Source organism: Vipera berus (assembly GCF_964194415.1).
Source record: "Vipera berus genome assembly, chromosome: 1".
In the NCBI taxonomy this organism is placed as follows: domain Eukaryota; kingdom Metazoa; phylum Chordata; class Lepidosauria; order Squamata; family Viperidae; genus Vipera; species Vipera berus.
Genome location: NC_138202.1, coordinates 116,455,493 through 116,479,951, shown reverse-complemented (window position 1 = coordinate 116,479,951; position 24,459 = coordinate 116,455,493). Strand labels below are relative to the sequence as shown.

The following is a 24,459-nucleotide window of genomic DNA, read 5'->3' as shown; positions in this document are numbered from 1 at the left end:
TGATTGTGTTGAATGCAAATCAATTCATATGTGAACTAGCATCTTTGGTACCAAGCATTCTTTTATAGGGTGTCCTACATCAGCATGTTTGGAAGTAATTCATACTGGATTCATTGCAGGGGTTATGCCTAAGGAACTGCATAATGTTGCCCTTTCAACTGTTCCATATACCCTATCCTTCATTTAAGGAAATCCTTGAAAATCTGAAAGATCAGTCCTGGTTGTCAGCAAAATTAGAATTAATGTCAATAAGAAAAATGAAAGTGCAAATCTCAGATTTATTGAACAAGTATCCCCAGCATGTAACAGCTCCAGATTGCATAATGGTGTATTTATGCAAGTGATATGAAAGAAACAGGTTGATAGTGACAAGAAACAAAGGACAATCCAGAAGATGGTTTGGATATCTGGATACATTTTAGCCTTCACCACCGCAGCGGAAGCCATTGGTGAAGTCTGCTTTCTCTAGCCAGCTGCCTTCCCAGGTGTGTTGACCATTCTGGATGAGCATTATGATAACTGTTTCCAGTATATCGGGAAAGAGAAAACCAAGTTAAGAATGTTTGGGTGAAGTATTTGAAGTTTGATGACAGAATATTAAGGGTGAAACTATGGAATCCACTACTAATGCTGCCAAAGCACATTAAGGTGAGGAGAGTCATGAGCCAAAAAGAAAGGCTGAGAATGGGGACTAATTTGATGTCAGTTGTCAGTTTTGTGAATGCAGGGCCCCCAGATGAGCTAATTATGGACATACTGTATGGCAGAGACTCTCTTCTCTTAATGTAGAATATGAGTGGGACAATATTCATCCTATCAATCTGAGATTTCCATTTGTGCAAAACTGGCATGTAATACACTGGCGGGTGGTATGTCATTACTATGAATGCAAAGACCCATGTTCAGATGGTGCTCAAATATGAAGTTCACTGATTTTCATTCCATCGCTTTCTCTTGGTCTGTCACACCTGACAAGATTATTGGAAAAAGAATATTTGATCAGGTATGCCTCGAGATGATTGGTGTGTGTGTGTGTGTGTGTGTGTGTGTGTGTGTGTCAGTGGGTTAGGACGCTGAGCTTGTCTATCAGAAGGTCGGCAGTTTGGCAGGGTTGAATCCCGAGTGCCTGTTACTCGTCCCAGCTTCTGCCAACCTAGCAGTTTGAAAGCACGTAAAAATGCAAGTAGAAAAATAGGGACTACGGTGGGAAGGTAACAGGGTTCTGTGTGCCTTTGGCATCTAGTCATGCCGGCCACATGACCATGGAGACGTCCTCAGACAAGCGCTGGCTCTTCGGCTTTGAAACGGAGATGAGCACCGGCCCCTAGAGTTGGAAACGACTAGCACGCATGTGCAGGGGAACCTTTACCTTTTATATATACATATATATAATGATTGGTGCTGGTTTATTTAGGAAAATGCAGACTTTCTAAAAAGATATGCTTGTCTGTTTAAAGATTTGCACAACAGATACATCAATTTCCTCGACAATTATGAGATTTTTTTCCTCTGGTGGTCAGTTCCAGAGGTCATAATATTCAGTTGTTTTTGCAAGATTTAAAATATTTGGACTAAATTTGAATCATTCCAGAATAAAATCCCCTCTAAACCTGTTTTGTGAGATGCTGATATCAAATATTATGCATCATTTGATTTTTACAGACTGAAAATTCATGCTTTATTGTAAAATCGAAAGGTGCAAAACTGGGCCTTCAGATTCTCAGGTATTTATGCATGACCTTTTTTCCCCACTTGCAGTTCATATTAGCAGCAGAAGGCCCGACTAAATGTACTCTTCCCCCATTACAATACAGTAGCCTCATCCTGTCTGGAGCTGAGACTTCAAATGGCGTTACACATTCTCCCCCAAACATGAAGTCCACACCTCACCAGATCTGCATTTTTTCTTTTTTAAAAAATAATATTTTATTAATTTTCCAATTTTACATTTAAGTATCTACAAAGTGACATGGTGACTGGGTTAATCAATAGTTCGATAACGAAATCTTTAGTAAAAATCTCAGGTTACAACTTCAAATATTTCTTCTCTTTTTCCCTTAACAGTTACTGTCTCGTATTCAAGCTAGTACAGTTCTAATTATATCAACTCAGTAAAAACATCATTATTACATTTATCAATACATTTTTAGCTTATATGTATCTTAATTACATTCAATCTTCATAAACAATCCATATCCTGTTATTATGTTTTACCCAAAATTTAGTTTCTTATCAATATTCCAGTTTAACCTTTAATATTTATAATTTTCAGGCTTTGGGTAACCAAGATTTCCCTTGTCTCAATTCATAACAAATTATAATATCCAAAATACACATTTTATCTATTTGAATGTAATCTTGTTTTATTTCCTAAAAGTTATCTGTTTCCTACCTTATTAAATCATCTACTTAATAACACAATATCCCTTTAATAACTCAAAACCATTATGTATATTACCTGGGTTAATCAGTAAACCAAACATATTCATAATAATTAATTTTCTTTTTCCATTTAGGTCTAATTTTTAAATATTAAACAGATACAGTCCTTATTTTTAACTAATTTCCAAGTATTTTAAATCTAATGACCCAAATCCTCCTTATTTCAACATCTCCCTTTATCCCTCCAATTAATAATATGAAATCCCCTCTAATAAGTCAAAACCCCAATTTTCTTCAACCTTATCCTGGCTTTCTTCCTTTGCCAATTAGCCTTCCATATCAGTGCTTTTAGATCATCAAATAGATTTCCCTCTATTATTGTATATGTTATTTGAAATAAAGGAGACCATTTAATTGCCATTTTTTTGGAAGGACTAGCCCATTTGTATTCATTAAATTGTCTCCCTGTTAATCCAATTCCACATGCTTGCCCTGATATATTTGTCTTCAATTCAATCTGTTCTTTTTCTTTTTCAAATTTCTTCTGATTTATATAGAAAGTCATTTCCATTTTCAGTGTTGTCACTTCCTTTTCTGGATTTTTCATCAGCTGTATTTGTTGGTCAATTGAGTCCTCTGTGTTAATATTTGATTGTCCCACTTCTTCTGTTATCTTCTGCACTGTTGGTTCTTTGGTTGTAGTCAAAGTTTGGGTTTGTGTATCTAAGCTGATGTCTTGATCGTTTATGTTAGGTCTTATTTTATCACAAGCTGAAAGAATGGTTTCATGTATTGCTTTCAACATGGAAAGAATCTTTTCCTGGTCTTCATCCATCTCTTTCACATGTTTATAAATAGTCTTTCTAGTAAAAGTTGTTTGTCAAGCAAGATTTTATAGTCCAAGGTATTTCAACATCTCATATAGTGACCAATATTCCTCAAATAAAAAGATAGGAAAACAATTTCCCAGATATAACTCTGACAGTCAGTAAAGGTTAACATTCACAGTTCAAGTAGGCCAGTTATGCCGCCCAGCTGTTCTCTTAAAGCTAAGTCTCTCACATGTGGTGCCAAGGTCAGAAAAGTCTTATCTAAGGTCTCAGCTTTGAGCCAAGTCTCTTTTAGGAAATAAAATGTTGTAATACCAAATGTCACCACAAGATGTCACTGATGCATTTTTTAATTTCTTTTGCCAAGTGATCAAGAGATCTCCATTTTAAGGTACTAAGATAATTTTCTTAATTTTAATTTGGAATGCTAGACATTGGGTCACTTTAATCTCTCATTCTTTTTTTCTATGTGGTCCGATAACAAAAAGAAGTTAATTATCTGAGCAAATATATAGAAGTGGTTAGATATAACTTGTCCTAGGTGATGTCTCCAACTTCACAGACTAATCTTCCTCATTGTCTTCCTCCAAATTCTACTAATCCCCAACTATCCCACAGGTTTGACAACCAATAATATCAATTAAGTACTTCCAAATGCTAAGAGGTATATTTAGAAAAAGCTGCCAAAATCAGTTTGGGGCATCATTTACAACATTGGATATAATTAATTCTAACCAGCATCCTATAAATGTGTATAGAACATTTAAAAAGTAGAACCAAAATCAGTTTGGGGCAACACTGGCAAAATTGTACCAAAGGTCTTGGGAGTTCAACAAAACTTTCAAAAGAGTGAAATGAATTCTCTATTCCTGGGCTGAGAACTATAGAATTCTTACTTTGCTTTCCTTTCTATGCAGGTTATGCTTATAAAAATGACAGAAGTGGAAGGCAATCAGACATTGGTTACTGATTTTGTCCTGGTTGGGTTTACAACAGACCCATTTCTACGCATAATCTTCTTCGTGCTGTTCTTGGTCTTCTACACACTAACATTGATTGGGAACCTGGGACTCATGACCCTGATCTATCTTGATTCCCACTTGCACACACCCATGTACTTCTTTGTGGGCAGCCTTTCCTTCCTGGATATTTGGTACTCCTCGGTCTACACTCCTCGGATCTTGTCTGACTGTGTGTCCAAGAACAATCACATGTCCCTTGCTGGTTGCACAGCCCAGTTCTTCTTCTCTGCTAGCTTGGCCTATAGTGAATGCTTCTTACTGGCCTTCATGGCCTATGACCGCTTTGTGGCCATCTGCAACCCACTCCTTTATGCTATTGCCATGCCCAAGAAACTCTGTGTCCAGCTGGTGGTAGGAGCCTATGTAGCTGGTTTTGCCAATGCCATTGCACATGCTGGTAACACCTTTCGGCTACGTTTTTGTGGAAACAATGTCATCAACCACTACTTTTGTGATGTGGTGCCACTTGTGAAGATGGCCTGTGATGACACACAAGTATATGAACTCATTCTGGCTGCTCTTATTGGTAGTAATATGTTAGCAACCACAGTTGTGATCCTGAGCTCCTATATTGGTATTGGGGCAGCCATAGTCCGCATCCGCTCGGCTGCAGGGAGACGCAAAGCCTTCTTCACTTGCTCTGCTCACTTGGTTTCAGTCACCCTCTTCTATGGTTCCATTCTAATTATGTATTGCAGACCCCACTCTCAACACACTCCAAATTCAGACAAGGCAAATGCATTGTTCTATACGGTAGTCAACCCTCTGGTCAACCCTTTAATTTATAGCTTACGCAACAAAGATGTGAAGGCAGCCTTCAAGAAAGTCTGGGGGAAGATTCACAGCATCTAAATGAATGTCATTGATACTGTATTTCTTAAATTAACCCCCATCTACACAGTCTTCCTTCCTTCCTTCCCTCTTTCCCTCCTTCCTTCCCTCCCTCCCTTCCTTCATAAAAGATGGTGAAGCAAGACAGAAGACCAGAGAGATTACTGCAAGAATTAACCATCATCTTCAATCCTCAAAAATTTTCCACACTTGTCATTTGTGAGCAACTGTTTCTGATATACGCATCTTTCCATTTCTTTTCCTATTTTACAACATCCTACACAGAGACAGGATCAGAATGAAACAGACTCAGCATGATCAGAATGAAATCATTGGACAAGGAGAAGCTGATAAAAAGTTTGACTTCGAGGTAAGAATTGGCAAACTGAAGACAGCTCTGCTGAAACAGAATGAAGTGCTGAAGAATAGACTGGCTCTTTGTAATTTCTTTCTGGACAAGGAAAAAACTTCAAATCACCTACAAATGCTCTACTATACAGTAGACAGTTGTTCCTTGCAAGGAGCCAGCATTTTGGAAGGTTTAGAGTTCTGGGAGATAATACTAGCCTGTTGCTCAAACCATGTCTGGCACCTTTAAAAGAATGCCCAGGTTCACATATATCCTTCTTAATCACTTTCAGACATTGGTTGTTAATTGCTTTTTAGCTATTAGGGACCTATGGCTGGACAAGTCTGAAAACATCAGGTGAGTTTGCATCAATACTTGAAAGAAATTTTAAATGTAAATTTAAGGATTTGTTTAAAAAAAACAGTAAAAGAGTGATTAGAAATTTGTTTTTGGAAAGTTATAAATGGACTATGGGGTCAGATGACCTGGAAATAAGATTTTGAAATTAATTAGAACAATCCTTCCTGTGAGTTTCTTAAATCCTTTTAACACATATGAAGATTTTGGATCTTAAGTGTAAGAAATCTTGTGGGAAAGTGTTGCAAATTAAAACCCATGATAAAAGGAGGTTGAATGCTAAGTGCAACTAGAAATGACTAAATATAATTAAAGGAGAAAAGCTTTACTAATATAGGGGGGAGAAAAATATATTAACTTTTTAAAAAACCAAGGATATTTGGTAATAATGCACTCAGAAATTTATTTTAAGATTGTATGCTACAGTAAAATAATTTTTAAAGAGAAGAGGATACAAATGATAATGAGACTGTTTGGAATATAGATATTAAAATGACAAAATAGAAGAATGATATGGAAAAAGAGATTACACTGTATTTACATATGAAACCAGGTGATAGCTTAATCACTAAAAGCAAGACAAATAATAAATCAGGAGAGTGACTTGGACAACTTACAAAAGAAATATGTTATACTCACAAAGAGTTCCTGAGAGAAAATTAAAAGAAATAAGCTTTGGGGACACTTTTTAAAAAGGAAATAATATCAAGATTTGTAAAAACAAAAAGAAGGAATATTAATTATAAATCAAACCTTATTAAAATATATGTGATGCTGTTTCTAGTAACTCTTAGTAGGTTTTTCTCAATCGGCACTGATTTACAAGGCTTTAAAGATTTGTTTATAGATAAGATATGGAATGAACAGATTTTTTGTTGCTGAATTTTCAGAAAAAGTGATAAGCTAAGGTTTTAAAAGGAAAGGATATCAAAATTGTCTTATTTGATTAAGGTTAAAATATAGATGTTATTTCTGTGTTAAACTTGTAAAGGAATTTCTGAGTGGTAATAAAGAGAAAATGATAACAAATGAACTTGTTCAAATGTTATTTGAAAATTGTAAGTATAATTGTAATGAAATTATTATTTTAAAAAAGAGAGAAAGTTGACTGCTGGGGAGAATGGACACTTATGGATTAAAGGTGTGCTTAACTGTCTACCAACTCTACCCACTATTTGGAAATTACCTTAGGGCCCACCTCATAGTCACATTCATATACATGTTCCTCCATGTGATTATTTTAAAAAGTATACAATGCTCCAACACTGGAGGTTTTTAAGAAGAGACTGGACAGCCATTTGCCTGAAATGGTATAGGGTTTCCTGCCTGAGCAGGGGGTTGGACTAGATGACCTCCAAGGTCCCTTCCAAATTTATTATTATTATTATTATTATTATTATTATTATTATTATTATTATTATTATTATTATTATTATTATTATTATTATTATTATTATTATTATTATTATTATTATTATTCACATTGCCACAAAACCAAGTCCTATCCTGCCTGATCTATCTGGCTGGACAGTCCTTACTGCTTTCACATGGGATAATTTAAAGGCAACAATTGATGTCTTCCTTCAGCTTTACTTCCTCCCCTACCAAGGATCGTCCATTATGAAGAGAAAAAAATCAGCAATTATTTTCTTTACTGAAGGGTGGAGTGGGACTGCCTAACTGAAGGCAGGTAGTTGGGATCAAAGATTAGCCACCTTTTAATTTACCAGAGTGACAGGATAGAGCAAATGTGTGCTCTGTGCAAATAACCTGTCATTCAGTCTATTGTCGACTGAACTCTTTCACTCTTTGCATTGGCTGAAGCAGAAAAGAGCTATTTCTCCCTTTTCAATGCACCCTTCCTCCTTCCTTGAGACCTTCAACAGTAAAGCCTCAAGAAGAATCTTGAAAGGGAGAGAAAACCACAAGCAGCACCTCCATCTCCCAGAGACCAAGCGAGAGACACACATATAGTAAGCACGCACATTTCCATGACAGCTTCATCAGGAGAGCACTACTCCTATTTCTTGAACTCCTGATCTCTCCCTCTTTGAAAAGAGTAAAAACTGGGTTTGCAAGGAACCCACTTCGTGTACAATAAAGGTTTCACCAAACACCTGGCAGGCATGACAAGAAGATGCCTCAGTGGAAACCAGGCATCTGTTTTTCCTGCAGTGCCAGACAAAATGGCAGAGGGAAGATGAGAAGGACGACCTGAAGGAGGTAAGTCACCATCCCACAACACATCAATATTGCTCCATAAGAAGCTTCCAAGGAGACATACAGTGATGGTGGTTCAGCAACTCATGATCACTTAAATCACCGTATGTCTCCCAATAGAAAACAGTGTTTGGTTCACAACTGAAATCACATGCAGTCAATGCCCAGACATGCCTGGACATATCATCCCTACTCTTACTAGCTGTCATGTGACAGACTTATTGGCTGTCCTTACTGCTATCATGTGACAGATATCAGCCCATGCCCTGAATCGTGATCCTGACACATCTAGACATGTGGATGAGGAGGAGCATTCTTTGCTCTTGGGTTGGAGGGGACGGGTGTGAGCATTGGTTAAATTATGTCAAACCATGACTTGCTAGTGGGGAAATAAAATCTGATACAGGGACTGCTTCAAAACGTTTGTGTGGGTGAACATTCATATTTTTCGATTCAACTTTGCAAAGCTGTGTGTATGTCTGTGTGTTACCTAGAAAGAATTAGCCAAACTATGTGTCCTTAAACTTTAGAAACATAAGAAGTTGAAAAGGGGGGGGGGGTTGGTTGTATTCAAGGGACTGATTTTAAAAGCTCCATAAAAATAAAATATTTTTAAGTAAGAGGTGTAAGCCTAAGGTCTTTAGGCTTTTCTTTATTTCATAATTTAGAAATTGGAGTTTACTTCCAAAATATGATGAAGCCATAATTATTCACTTTAGTTATTTTTTATTTGAATTTGTATAGACTTAGAATCAGGATTCAGGTCAAGTTAATCATTCAATCTAGCTAGAAGCTCTTTTAGTAATTCCTTTTTCTCTCTCTCTCTCTTCGGTTTATTATTGTTATCTTTGTTATTTTCTTTGCTTTTCCTTTTTATGCTTTTCTCTAAAACCTATTTAAATAAATAATTAAATTATTATTATTATAATAAAAAGGCTGACCATTGTCAAGCATAAACAACTACTGTTTCTTCAGAAAAGGCCCTGAGACAAGTGATATAAGGTGCGATACAAAATAAATAAGCAAATAAAACGACTGAACGTCTAATGTTGAAGATGATTGTTTACTTGAAGATCTCAGGTAGGGAATGGTGGTTTTTCTCTATTCTTTTCTTAGATGAGACTCCCTTTGGGAGAGTTAAGAAAAAACTTTTGGCATGATAATAATGTTCCACCTTCAGATCATCAGAGGAAAGACTCAGTCTAAGCACTTCCACAGGGAACTGATGCTACTTAATTTGAAGGAATATTGTGCTCACCCTATTTAGGAAAACACGAGGCTCCCATATAGGCTGATATGTTAGCCTGTCCAATCAGACTAAGTGGGAAGACTTTGATCTGCTTCATTCAGGTAAGTTTGGCATCTCCAGGGTTAATTTAGGGAGATTCCCACAAAGATTCTGATTTCCCCAGCCAGAACTTAACTAATTAATTCTAAGATGTTTAAAGGCGGATCACTTTTCTGACTTCTGATTCACCCCAGAAGCAGGTCCCTGCATCATGCATGGTGACCCTTCAATTTCTTCACACTTTCTGTAACAGCAGGTAGGTGTCAAACCTGCCTCTGACATGAGCCTTAAAACAGGATTTGAAAGACAAAGTCCAGGTAGACCTTAGAGAAAGGAGAGAAAGCTTTTCATAGCACATCTTTAAAATGGTTAATTACCTAAACAGCTGATTTGTATGAAGTGGAAAGAGAGATGCTCGATCTAAGCAGAAGATGGCAACCCTCTGTTGAGATGAGTCTCAGGAAGAATCCTGGCTGAAAAAAACATGAGGAAAGAAGGCAGAACTTTCCTGAAGCTCCACTGGCTAGAAATGAGGTCAGTCAGGGACACCAGGAAGACAAGAGCATATGTTCTTTCAGATTCAGAAAAGGTTTTCAAAGATGCATGCAGGTTACACAGTACTGCCCCTCCTCCTTTGTTTGTTGCTTGTACTTAAATGATGCCTTTTCAAGGACAGCTTGAGTGGCAGTAACTTCAGGCAGCCAATTTGGGATTCTTATTAAAAGTGAGAAAATCTTGTTGCTCTTTTCTTTTTCCCAAACTTGAAAAATAATTTTGTTTGGATTTCTCCTTGGTGTGTGCATGGTTATTCTGGTGAAATCTGGTCAGAGAAGATGTACCTCCAAGAGAACAATTGAACTTATGTTGGTGGAAACTTAGTTTTATGAAAGTTTCTAGACAAACAGCAATGAAGAAGAGTGAAACTGAGGTATCATCAGTGCTCTGGAAAGCTAGGTGATTGTACGGCTGAGAAAAATATTTTATTCATTCATTCATTCATTTATCAAACTTCTTACTTGCCCATCTTCCTCATAGAGGGGCTTTAGAGAAGATACAAGAAATGTTTAAATGGACTAATTTTCTGAGGGAGGATTTCAAAGGTCTAGAAAATTGGAGAGTGTTTCAATAAAGAGTTGCATCATATGAGATAATTTGGAGATCAGAATATTTTAGGGATTACAGAGCTTTAGGCATGGGGTATGAATGAATGAACCTTTATTATCAAAGTACAACATGTATACAGTGAGATTGGCCGAGCCTCCCTTCATGCCCCCCCCCGCACCCCAACTCACAGTGACCACAAACCCACCATCTTGTTACACCATGTGAGCTAATTGCACAACACACCGGCCTCGCAAGTTAATCGTACATAGAGTTATTTCCCATTCAGGAGCCTGACAGTCCATGGATAGAAGCTGTTCTTCAGCCTGTTGATGTGGCTGGCTATACGTCTATATCTCCTACTGGTAGTAGGAAAGTAATGAGGTACCGACCAGGTTGTGAGTCGTCCCTGAGAATTTTCCTCACTCTTCCAAGGCAGAGAGCCCTGGCGATGTCATCCAGTGGTGTAAGGGGACAGCCCACGATGTTTTGTGCTGTGCTCACCCTCTGTAATATCTTCCTATCCACGGTTGTCAAGCCAGCATACCAAACCACAATACAGTGTGAGAGGACACTTTCTATAGTAGACCGGTAAAAGAAGGTCATTAGTCATTGTTCTACCCTGTTCTTCCGCAAGCCCCTAAGGAAGTGGAGTCTCGGTTGGGCCTTTCTGGCCACCTGGGTTGTATTGACTTTCCAGGTAAGATCTTCACAGAGGTAGACTCCCAGGAATTTAAAGGAGGAGACTCTCTCCACATGCCCCTCCCTGATGTAAAGTGGGGCAGGTTCCTCTCTTTTCCTCCTGAAGTCTAGCATCATCTCCTTTGCCTTGCCAATGTTTGGTTGCAAGTTGTTCTCTAAACACCATAAAGATAGTTTTTGTACCTCTCCCCTATACACTGTTTCATCTCCACCTGTAATAGGACCCACTACGGTGGTATCATCTGTGAACTTAATGATCGCAGTGCATTAAGCAAGGAAGCTGTAAAAGACTGAACACTGTAGGTGTCACAGAATAAAGCAGTGAATTTCAATAGCACAATAGAGAAACAGTGATTACTACAGTGCAAGTATTTATCATGAGCCCTAATATCCCTCTGCTTTCTTGAAATCCATTAACTCTTTCTTTCCCTATTTGGTTTCTGCTATATATATATATTATATCTGAAGCTCCAGAACTGTCTTCAGTCTAAGATTTCCCCCTCTGTAATTTTGAAATAATTCTGCTTTGGAGGAATTGCTCTCTAGTCAATTGTGTTGAGTGAAAAACTATTCATATGTGACCTAGCATCTTTGGTATGGGGAAGGGACCAATGTATGGGGAGGAAGACCAATTCTTTCCAGATTGAAAAGACATTAACAACAGATAAATTAAAGAAAGTAAGAACACTCAGTTAGCATGATGATCTATACAGGTTAATTTAGCAAGATGCAGATTTTCTAAAAAGATATTCTTATCTATTTAAAAATTTACATTATGGATGCAGCAATTCCTTGACAATTATGAAGAAATGTTTCCTCTGATGGTCAATTGAGAGAGTGCATAGTATTGACTTGTGTTTGCAACATTTAAAATGTTTCAACTAGATTTGAATTATTCCAGAATAAAGTCCTCTCTAAACCTGCTTTGTGAGATACTGATATCGAATACTATACCTCATTTTGTAATTTGCCCATAGCAAATTAGATTATTAAAAAAGATCTGGGCTGCTTTAAAAGGGATTTTTTTAATTTAAACCATTCTCTTCCAAAAACCTTAGTTACCTTTATTTTCTGCATACCTATGATTTTGTTGCTCTTGTTAGGAGCAGGGGTCTAATTCTGGGCAGAAATTCAGCTTTACATTCTCTCTCTTCTGAGCCTTGGTAAAACCATGGAGTCTATTTTATATGTAGTATATATGAAACCTAATTTATCACCCAGCAGAAGAGAAATGCTCCCTGTCAACACTGCTATTTCAGCAGATGGCAATGTAGTCCCAAAGACCTGAATGGGCCTCTTTAATTAATCATATCACAATGTAACAATCTCCAAATCAGCCCTCTGAAATGTCTTGGGTCCACTAAGAAAACTCCTATAGTATACTATTCTCCTTTAAATAATCCAGACACAACTTCAGTATGGGAAATCATTGCCCAACCTTTTTTATATCCCCTTAGGAGAAGGAATCCATGTGGAATATATGCCCCCATTTTCCTGTGTCCAGTTGGAAAAGCCAATGTTTTCTTCAAGTCCAGGTTGACTCTTCGTATTTACATGAGCAAGTCTAAGTAGTTATCTTGGAAAATATGTAAAAGTGGTTACGCGTTATCTACCCTAGGATGTATCTCTTAGATTAGTGTTCTTCAAAATTCCAGCCCAAATCCCCAAAACCTCCTAAACATCAGACAGCCAATAACATCACTCAAATACTCATGTATGCTGAGATCTACTTCAGAAAGAGATGGAGAAGCTCACAAAGTGCCTATGATTCTGACCTGCATCCTGTACATGGTTATAGAACATTAAAAAAGCAGAAGCAAAATCAGTTTGGGGCAACATTGGCAAAATTGTACCAAAGCTGTTGGGGGTTCGACAAATTCTTCAAAAATTGAATGAATTCTCTATTCCTGAACTGACATCTGCCAAATTTTTAGTTTTCTTTCCTCTGTAAACAGGTTGTGCTTATGAAAAAAATGGAAATAAAAAGCAATCAGACATCGGTTACTGATTTTATCCTGGTTGGGTTTACAACAGACCCATTTCTACGCATAATCTTCTTTGTGCTGTTCTTGGTCTCCTACACCCTAACATTGATTGGGAACTTGGGTCTCATGGCCCTGATCTACTTGGACTCCTGCTTGCACACACCCATGTACTTCTTTGTGGGTAGCCTTTCCTTCCTGGATATCTGGTACTCCTCGGTTTACACTCCTCGGATCTTGTCTGACTGTGTGTCCATGAACAACAAGATGTCCCTAGCTGGTTGCATAGCCCAGTTCTTCTTCTCTGCTGGATTGGGCTTGAGTGAATGCTTCTTACTGGCCTCCATGGCCTATGACCGCTTTGTGGCCATCTGCAACCCACTCCTTTATGCTATTGCCATGCCCAAGAAGCTCTGTGTCCAGCTGGTGGTAGGTTCCTACGTAGCTGGTTTTGCCAATGCCATTGCACATGCTGGTAACACCTTTCGGCTACGTTTTTGTGGAAACAATGTCATCAACCACTACTTTTGTGATGTGGTGCCACTTGTGAAGATGGCCTGTAATGACACACAAGTATATGAACTCATTCTGGCTGCTCTTATTGGTAGTAATATGTTAGCAACCACAGTTGTGATCCTGAGCTCCTATATTGGTATTGGGGCAGCCATAGTCCGCATCCGCTCGGCTGCAGGGAGACGCAAAGCCTTCTTCACTTGCTCTGCTCACTTGGTTTCAGTCACCCTCTTCTATGGTTCCATTCTAATTATGTATTGCAGACCCCACTCTCAACACACTCCAAATTCAGACAAGGCAAATGCATTGTTCTATACGGTAGTCAACCCTCTGGTCAACCCTTTAATTTATAGCTTACGCAACAAAGATGTGAAGGCAGCCTTCAAGAAAGTCTGGGGGAGATTTGTAGCACACAAATGAATGAATTGACTCTTTATTTAAATTAGTCTGTAGTTGCAAAAATTAGGCTCTGGTTTCTGTAAGCCTCCCTCCCTCCTTATGGTGGAGAGAGGCAGTAGACCAGAGGGATTACTACAGAATAGGCGTAATCGGAAGGAAATCATCGGACAATAATAAACTGGAGAAAAAGTTTGACTTTCAGGTAAGTAATAGCGAACTGAAGATGGAATGAAGAGCTGGTGAATAGATTGGCTATTTGTATTCCTCTCCACACAAGGAAAAGACATCAGGCCCTAAGTACTTTATACAGTTTCTCCTTAGGAGGAGACTGCAAAACAGTGGCCTCTGGCAAGTTTAGAACTCAAGGAAATGCTCAAACTATTGTTGGCCCTTTCTAAAAGACACTGGATACCTCCTTTTCTAATCACTTTCAGTAATTGTTTTTCAGCTATTAGGGACCTTTGAATCAGGAATTCTGAAAAGATCAAGTGAGTTTCCTTCAATCCTTAGTGAAAGACGTTTAAATACAAGTTTAAGGACTTTTTATTTTAATAAATAGCAAAAGGGTGATTAGAACTTTGATTTTGGAAAGTTATAAAGCCAAGGGCCAGCTGAATTGGAAATAAGATTTTGGAATTATTAATGGGATTTTTAAAAATCTTATTAAAGACCTCTCGCCTTGACTACTGTAATGCTCTCTACATGGGGCTTCCCTTGAAGACCACTCGGAGGCTCCAACTGGTACAGAATGCGGCCGCGAGAGTTGTCTTGGGAGTTTCCCGGTACTCCCATGTTACACCTTTGCTCCGCGAGCTGCATTGGTTACCAGTTGTCTTCCGGGTGAGGTTCAAGGTCTTAGTTATGATCTTTAAGTCCCTACATGGCATGGGTCCGGGGTACCTCGGGGACCACCTGCTGCCGGCTTCAACTCCCCTCCGCCCTGTGCGTTCCCACAGAGAGGGCCTCCTCAGGGTGCCTCCGGTCAGGGAATGTCGACTGGCGGCCCCCAGGGGGAGAGCCTTCTCTGTGGGTGCCCCGGCTTTGTGGAACCAACTGCCGGTGGAGCTCCGGACGGCATCGGACCTCCGAACTTTCCGTCGTGGTCTGAAGACCCATTTGTTTGAATTGGCCGGTCTGGCCTGATGGGGGAGCTGTGTTTTAAATTGTCATTTTAGATTGCATTATTGTTTTTTAATTGGGCACTGATTTAATCTTTGTTTTAACTTTTGTATAGTATTGTATTTTTATTTATATGCCCTGTGAACCGCCCTGAGTCCCCAGGGAGAAGGGCGGTATATAAATTAAATAAAACATAAACATAAACAAAACATATGAAGAGTCAACATATTAATATTAAATCATGGATCAAATCACTTTATATCTTTCACTATTTAGCGATTCATTATGAGTTCAAATTATCTTTTTTCTTCAGAATATTTTTATTGTAATACAAATGCATGCACATTTTATTTTTTAATCAAAAAGATCAATAGATGATTAAAAATAGTTGAATATATTGAATGCAGCAGCATTGTGGGCTAAAAGAACTGCAATTTTTTTTGTTATTGCTGTGGATTCTTGGGCAAAAGGATTTTTTATTTATAAAGAACTACTTTAAACCTACTGCTGTTCTCAGTGATTTCATGAGTGAAAATGAGAGTTTTCATTTTGGCAAAAAACAATAAATATTTAGTTATTTAAATATATTATAACTGTTCAATTCCATTGAATTCCAATGGGAATGATGGTCAGGATGCCCAGTGGTTCCATAAATTGGGTTATGGTTCAAATGACCATAAAAAGAAAATAAAATAAAATAAAATAATAAAATAAAATAAAATAATAAAATAAAATAAAATAAAATAAAATAAAATAATAAAATAAAATAAAATAAAATAAAATAAAATAAAATAAAATAAAATAAAATAAAATAAAATAAAATAAAATAAATAAAATGCAGAACAATGGCAGCAATGTTTCATGTTTAACAATTGCATAATAATACAATTCCTTCAGAATAACTGGATAATGTGATGAAATGAAAACAGTAGCTTGCTTTTCCCAATCACACAACACCACAAAAAGGAAGCAATGTGGCAAATAAGTTCATTCATTTATGTTATAGTGAAAAGTTTGCACTAGAAATATTTTGGCCATGTTTAATGTCTGTTTTACCCATATGAGATTCATCATTTATGAGCAATCAGAAGCCTTGGGCTTCTGCAATAGCAATATATTACCTTACTGGGTGGCTTTGGACCATCTTGTCCAGGTCCAATGTGTCTCAGAGAGTGGTGTCCATAGGGAGGAAGAGGAGGAACATTATGTATGTTGTCTTGAGCTCCAGAATGAAAGGACAGGATAAATAAGTGCATCAACAGCCAGCGTAGACACAGTTCTACTCAGCTTTGACCAAACTTCACTACAAAGACCATGTCTATTGCTGGGCATCTTTGCTTTGAAAGTTTCCCAAACTGCACTTAAAAGGAAATGTTGGGAAAAGCTGGACACATTTGCCTGGAAAATATAAGATACAAAATGAAATCTGATAGCAACTTTAAACATTTGAAGGATATGCTGAAGATGATGAGGTTGATTCTGAGTAAGCAAAGTTGGGGAGTTTTGAGATAGAATCTCTATGCACAAACATATATCCATGATATCTACGGAGGTTCTCAGTCATCCAGGTAGGGTTGTCCCCAAGGTCCTTTTCAGGAGGCAACTGGACTTTCTTGAACAAGAAAGTCCAGTCGCCTCCTGACAAAGCACCTTCGGGATATATCCAGATAATCTCCTGACCTACAAAAATGCACATATGTCCCTGGAAAGACAGAGAGATCTATAATCTAGTGGCCTTCACTGGAAGATAAGACGGAGACACAAGGCTTTCTTGTGCATCTCCGCACAATTGTTCCACTTTTCAGCAGCTTCACTGGGAGGAAAAAAAAAGATGCCGTGAGTTTCCTTTTCCCTTCTGGTGAAAGACAAAAGAAAGTCGCTTGCACTTGAACCGCCGCTTTAATACCAGATACAGCACAAGGTTGTGTTAAGCCATTTCTCCCCAATATGGTTTCTTACTTACTAATCATCCATCCATCCCTTTCCTTCATTTTACAAGGCTTATAAGCTGCTCCAATTGAAATTGTTTGTGAGGGGCATATTTAAACATACAAAGTGGAAAGAAACCAGCAAGCAAAAGAGGCACAATGCTTATGGGGAAAAGGAAGCATAAACAACAAGAATCCAAGAATCTATGGCCTCAAATTTTGAAAATGAATGAATAGATTTGTTTTGGAATTTGCATTGCATGAATTATTTTTAAACTAGTTTACAGCCAACAAGAACAATATTAGCAACCAGAAGAACTTTTTTCATTTTTGCTTGTACCTATTTGGGGAATATAGAAATGGATGACCGATCCCAACTTAAATGAAATCATTGATTTTTTTTCCCCAATGGAAAAATGAGGGGAGACTTCCACATCCATCACCTTGGTTTCCTAGAGCAAAAGTTAAAGAGCAAAAAATAACCTAAGAAGGAAGAGAAGGTTGGCTTTACTCCTTGCTCTGTCTCTCTGTCAACATATGTAGCATCAATAAAGTAAAATTTTGAAATATTTTGGGGGTGATGTGCCATCTCTGTTATTGGAACAGCAAAGTTGAGTGGGCTTATAATAACTTAAAAACAAAAGACAATGGCATAACAATAACAATTTCAAAGCACCTATCTTGTTAGCAAATACTTGACAGAGAGTGTGGTGAATGTAGGACACCTAATTTAATTGTAGCTAACTTGATTTATTGGCTCTTTTTGTTGAAACAGAAATCAAACTGTTGTAGGTGCTTCTGCTGAGATTCCTTGACTTTTGCCTGAGAAAAGATTTGCTGGGATAGGTTTCCCAGCAATAATGACCTGGACGGTCATTATTCTGGATGGTCCAGAATAATCTTGGGACATCCCAGACATTTTTAAATGGATGAGTTAATCAGTATGCAGATGAAGTATAAACAGGAAAATTGAGAATACCGTACTTTGGGAATTATAACAAATGAAAAGACATTTCTGAGAATGTTGTCTAGAAAATTGCATGGATTTATTTGTGTAATTTCTGAGTGAAATCTGATTCAAAGGGGGAAATCATGGTCAGAGAGAAAGCTATGCAAGACTCTAGGAGGGATTTAACGTTCTCAAGAATTCCTTCAACCTTTTGCACCAGCGAAAAGGCATCCTGCATGTAGACATAATAAAGTCAACAGCCAAGGAACAGTTCCTATCACAATTGCTTGATAGCTTATTTCTGCAAAATATCCCGTATTGAAATGAAGAAAAAAAACAGAGGCCGTGTGCAATTTATTGTTAATTCAGACTTTTAAATTGTTTTAGCAGTTTTAAATTACATCTTAAATGCTTCTTCCTATTCTTGTATCACAGTTACCACTATTTTAAGGGCTCTGTTATTGTATAATTGTTTAGAGATATTATATTAGATTAATGTTGGACACCATCTTGATTGGATTGCTTAAAATATAGATAATTAGACCTTTGCTAAAAAAAATTGGAATCCTCTATTAGAAAAATGTTACAAATACACATTTTCTATGTTGTGTTCATTACTCAATTTATTATCAAATCTACATTTCAGAGGTTTTTTGTTTCCAGAGAAGCAGGAATCAATCCTTTCAATGACAAGGAACTTGGGATGTGAGAGACAAGACAATGACCAAGTGTAGCTTTGAGAAAGGGATAGGGAAAGCTTTTCACAGTCCTTTTTTGAAATTTAAATGTTTATTGCTACTGTAGCATATTTCTTTAGGCCAAATTCCATTGCTATATCTGTGCTAAAAATTCTTAATAATGTTTGTCAATGACTGGGTTTTGATTTTTGGTTTTCCATAAAGATTCAGATCATCCCTAAAAAGCAAGTGTGATGCTTTATTAGCAATTTTGCTATTTAGCAGAGATTTGTTTTCTTCAAAACATTGGAAGTGGGATCATAGCAATGACAAGTAAAAAGGGTATTAACAAATCACTGTGGAAGACTCTCTCCTGCTTGACAAAATTATTATTTATTAAACGTTTGTGCCACCTGACCCTCAACAATGTATGTTTGCTTGATTGATCTTTATATGCTGAAATCTACTTTCAGAAAGGGTTTCAAAACACATAGATTCCTGAGGACCTATGCAAGGAAGACCTAATGTTATTATTTTTATGTAAAACAGACATTCCAGAAATTTCACAGAATGTTCAAAAACCAGAACCAAAATCAGTTTGGGGCAAAATTAGCGTATCAAATATGACATAGTGTTTTCAAAACTTCTTTCAGAATCATAACAGACCCCAAAATTGCAACATTCTTACTTACAGATCAAGTTTATGGAAATAGTGGAAGGTGAAGACAATTGGACACTGGTTACTGATTTTGTCTTAGTTGGATTTACAACCATTTCTATGCATAACCTTCTTTGTGGTGTTCTTGGTTATCTACTTCCTAACACTTATTGGTAACCTGGACACTATGGCCCTGAGATTCCCATTTGCACACACCCATGTACTTCTTTGTGGGTAGCCTTTCCTTCCTGAATGTCTGGAATTCTTTGGTCTACACTCCTCAGATTTTATATGACTGTGTATCCAAGCACAACCATATGTCCCTCACTGGTTGTGTAGCCCAGCTTTTCTTTGCTGCTGGAATGGGCTAGAGTGAATGCTTCCTACTGGCCTTCATGATCTATGACCACTTTGTGGCCATTTGCAATCCACTCCTTCACAACACTGCCATGCTCAAGAAACTCTGTGTCCTGTTCCATTGCACACACCAGTAACATGTTCCACCTATGCTTCCATGGTAGTAATATCATCAACCATTACTTTTGTGATGTGCCACCACTTGTGAAGATGGCCTGTGACAACACAAGAGTAAAAGAATATGAACTCATATGAACTTTCTGCTTAGGCACCAGTAGAGTCCTCTGGAGCCCGGTCTGAGTCATAGTTCTCAGTTTCTAGGAAATTAAGAGAAGAGAAAGTCATGGTGGGGAGTGGGGAGGGGAGAGAGAAAAATAAAATAACTGACAAACCTTGCAAAAAACTGATGCATTGGTTATAGAGTTAGGAAAGAAATAAATAGGCTAGTTACTTTTTCATCATTGACTTTTTAAGCATCTGTCACAGGGTTCCCCAAGTTGGTGGCTCTGCTCATGCTCACTGGGCCTTGCACAGGCAAAGTGAGAATGTTGGCAAAAGTCATTTCCTGCTTGCCTGGGAAGGCACCAGCTGCTTTGCACAGGTAAAGGGGGAAGCCAAACAAAGATTTTAGCAGTGCTCCCCCTTTGCCTCTGCACATTTGACCAGCTTTATTGTTTTTCGTTTTAATGTGATTTTTTTCTAATACCTCCTGGTAGGATCTAATCCACACACAACATCCCAGTATGATGAGAAAAGAAATCTGTCATGTAGGGAGAAGTCTTCCTGAAGATCTTCACAAGAGGGTAAATTGGACAGTGGCTTCAACTGGTTAATTTGCTTGGATCCTTTTCAGAAAGAGGAAGATACTTGCTGATCTTTTCCCTTCCCTTTTCTCATGTACATTCATTGTTTGTGCAACCACTTAATCTCCTCTTCCTGTTCTCACAGATCTCTGCTGTTGGAAGAAGAAGCTTGAAGCTCTCTAGAGTAGACTCCTTTGGGACTGACCTCCCTTTACTCCCAGCCTAACCAACCAGCAGTGAGAAACTCGGCAGGTCTTTTCACCCAAGAATATTGGATCCAAGTTTCCCAAATCTCATTACCACTGATTGCTTCTTTAAATGGGAAACATGCAGCATGAAAGAACAATCCAATGCATCAAGGACCACATTTTGGAAGACATAGGCTCTGCCTCCAAGTAGTTTTCTGTCCCCCAACCTTGTTCTTTTTTTCTATTTGTCACGATTATATTTTAATTGAAATTGGGTTGGTTAGTTTTCTTTGGTTTGTTACAAGCTGCTCAAAGTTGGGCAGCCATATAACTTCTTTAAAATAAATATAATTAATGCTACCCCCAAATAAAATGTAAATTAATTAAAAGTCACAAAAACAACAGCTGAAAATATCATTCTACCCACTTAGAAGATTTAGCTGAAGTGGAAAGTCTTGATTTTCTTCCTGGTGCAATGCCCAAGAAAATGCATTTCATAGTCTGGGCTCTTACGTGTACTGAGACATTCTGTCAACGCTGCTAGCATGGATGTTTTTGCATTGACAACAGATGAAAATGTAGCCATTTTCTTCCTTTCGCTTTTAGAGTTTGATGATGCTGGGGAGGGGGGATGTGAATGAGAGTCCAGCTAGACATAACAACACTGAGCCTAGCGTGAGAATCAAGGTTGTTGAAATCAGAGATGATAAAGAATTGGCCGGCTGGAGAGCTGGACAGAAAGCCCATGCTTCAAGTTATTTGGGGTATGTGATTTATGACTGTAAATTGGAGGAGGGAATTGCGCTTTGATACTATGTGCCCAGGGGAGGGGAATTCAGCTTTTGGCTTTGATTATGTAAGTGCAGATATTATGCTACTCGAATAAAAGATTCTTTAAGGTAAACAATGCCTCGAAGTTCTTTTGAAGAGTTTCATCTGTTGGAACCATGACACATTCTCTTACATGGATTGTATTACAATACAATCTACTGTTGCTATATTGTAATATCTTGCAATACTTTGATGGTGTTATTAAGATTCCCTGCAGTGGGGCAAACTATCCTTCGGTGATTAGGAGCTTTGGTTCATTCACTGTTTTTTTAACCCAATGTCCCTCACAGGGACTGTCTTTCAGCAACACTGAATGCCTCTTAGGCTGTTAGAGGAAAGGAAGGATATTAGACTAACATAAATTATATTTATGCAATATTTACTGTAGCACTGGAGGAGAGCAATATCTGAGTTCCACATAAAATTACATAACAGAGCAATGAAGGATGTATCTGGAATTTTCCTAAACAATTATTAGAAAGCACTCTCTGAGCAACTAGGGAGCCAGTTCAATCTTGTGATTAAGGCACCAGGCTAGAAAGTGGGAGAGTGGGAGTTCTAGTCCTTCCTTAGCCATGAAAACCAGCTGGGTGATTTTGGGCCAGTCATTGTCTCTCAGCTCAACTCATCTCACAGGGTTGTTGTTGTGGGGAAAATAGGAGAAGGAAGGTTATGTTGGATATATTTGCCACTTTGAGTTATTTGTAAATATAAAGGTAGAATACAAGCAAACAAACAAACAGGATTTACTTCTCAATAAATGCCTATTCCATATTTCTTTAGCAGAACATTCTCCAGATCTTTTCAGACCTCAGTAGCTCAAGTTGCCAGATAATAAACATTTTCACCATTTTGGCTGGGAAGTGCCACATTTGGAGAATGTCAAATTGCAGAAGGCTAACATCTAGGATGGGACTATGAATCTTTTAATATGTATGTATTTTACATACATATTAAAAATATGTATTTTTAATATGTATGTAAATGTATGTACAGAATAACTGCATTATTAATGTTTAAGGCCTTTCAAAGCTCAAGGCCTAGTTCTCTGCAGGACTGCCTTGTTCAATGATACTTAATATCTGATTAGATCTAGACATCAGACTTCCTGCAGGTGTTATGGTTAATATGCATCAGCTTCCCTAAGTAGATCAGACAGGAAATTTGATAGGATGATCTCCTTCTAATTTATTGTAAAGCTACATAAACAGAATCTTGCAAGTCTAAAAGTACAATCTCCCACCCTCTCCTTTACAGCCTGAGAACTTGGGCTGTTTCCCAACACAACATCTCTTTTGCCATCTTCCATTTCCACATACCCTCACAACATGTCATCTTGTGGACCTTGGAAATTGGCTCTTTGTATGTGGGCCCCTCCACTACTAGTCTATGTGACTGAATCTTCTCCAAAATCTAAATAGCTTCTGTTGTGTAGTCAGTTCTTTGCAGACATTGAGCGAGACGGGAGGTTCAAACAGCAACAGGCTTTATTGAAGGTCAGAACATAACAGAAGCAACTAGGAGCTGCTGCACAGCTATTTATACGGTTGGCCGGTAGGCAGTGACCAATAGGTTTAAAGTAACAGTTTCCCGCCAAAAACCTTCTTAACCAGCTGGAGACAGCCAGTCTAGGCTGGCCCAGCAACCATTACAAAACATACATGTGTATTAAGCAATTAGCAAACAGTGCAGTACAAGCAAACACTTACAGCATATAAAAGGCTAGTACATTACAGCTTCGGCCCTTTTTTTGTTTAGACAAGCGTTTAAAATCTGGATTTTTTTCAACAGTCCTTTCTCTATAGTGATTTTGGATTTTATTCCTTGGTGCTTGTTGTTTCCTTCCCTGATAAACAGATATTGGCGGTTGTTGATGCTTGTCATTGTTTTCTACTTATTTCATTGTTTTAACATATTGTATGCAGCCTAGAATTGCTTAGATTAGCATTTTTCAACTTTGGCAGTTTTCAAATGCGTTCTAAAAGCTGCCAAGATTGAGAAACACTGACTTACATTATTGTGATAGTTTACAAAGTGAAGAAATGTTTTTGAGCTAGAAGGCAGAACTTGGCTTAGCAATGCAGCTTGTTGGGAAATCTTTGGGCAAGTCTTCCTCTCTCCGCCCTACAGCTATCCCATTGCTCAGCATGATAATATTCAACCATTTGGAGGGCTGATGGGGAGCTGTCTAGTCTAGAGACATCTCTTGGCCTTCCGCAAAGGGGTCAAAACTTGGCTGGAGGGGCCTGCTTGAGGGATACAGAAGCCCACACAACCATGGAGCTGGCTGACAACTCCTCCCCCCCCCCCATTAACAACTGCTAATCCTCCATCTTGGAATTCCTCACCTTTTGAAATGTAATGTTATTTTTGTAAGTTTAAAACTTTTAATTCTTAAATTAAGTCAGAGTTTAATGTTGATTTTATTAATTATATTGTCTATGAAGATTCTCAGTCCTCAAGGCCCTGGTTGTCCCAAAGGTGTTTTTTCAGGAGGCAGCTGGACTTTCTTGTTTTTCTCATCCAAGAAGGTCCTTCAGCTGTGACGGGATGGTGGTGATCTTTCCACTCCCCACCATCCAGTCAGAGCTGAAGAAGCTTCTTGGATGAGAAGTGAAACGTCTTCAAAGAAAAACCAGGAAGTCCAGTCGCCTCCTAAAACAGCATCTCTGGGATATTAATTATATTGTACACTGCCCAGAGCGGTTAAGAATTAGGAAATTGGGAAAGAGTTACTTGTATGCATGCATGCATGCACGTATGCACGTAACTCTTTCCCAATTTCCTAATTCTTAATCGCTCTGGGCAGTGTACATACAGAAATACATACACAAAGTTTTTAAATCAACATTTTCATAAAGTATCACATAAACGTTTATTAGGAATAAAGTCATTTCTCGAACGGAGCAGCTGACGTTCGCATTCTCCTCCTCCTCCTCCTCCTCTATGTCACAATCTTTGGCAACGCTACAT

At 38.1% G+C, this 24,459-nt stretch overlaps 1 protein-coding gene and 1 pseudogene across 2 annotated transcripts; both read left to right on the top strand.

The window, feature by feature from the left end:
• Positions 1-4,144: 4,144 nt before the first annotated feature.
• Positions 4,145-5,090, top strand: LOC308660379 (olfactory receptor 9G4-like; annotated as a pseudogene). Its single transcript has one exon. The product of its transcript is annotated as an olfactory receptor 9G4-like (transcript).
• Positions 5,091-5,363: 273 nt separating this feature from the next.
• On the top strand, positions 5,364-13,997 carry LOC308660001 (olfactory receptor 9G19-like; the record flags this gene model as incomplete). The annotated part of the gene is made up of 3 exons (XM_081314200.1): positions 5,364-5,435; positions 7,947-7,994; positions 13,038-13,997. The coding sequence occupies 3 exons, from the start codon at positions 5,364-5,366 to the stop codon at positions 13,995-13,997; spliced, it is 1,080 nt and encodes a 359-aa protein (XP_081170326.1).
• Between the last annotated feature and the right edge of the window lie 10,462 nt (positions 13,998-24,459).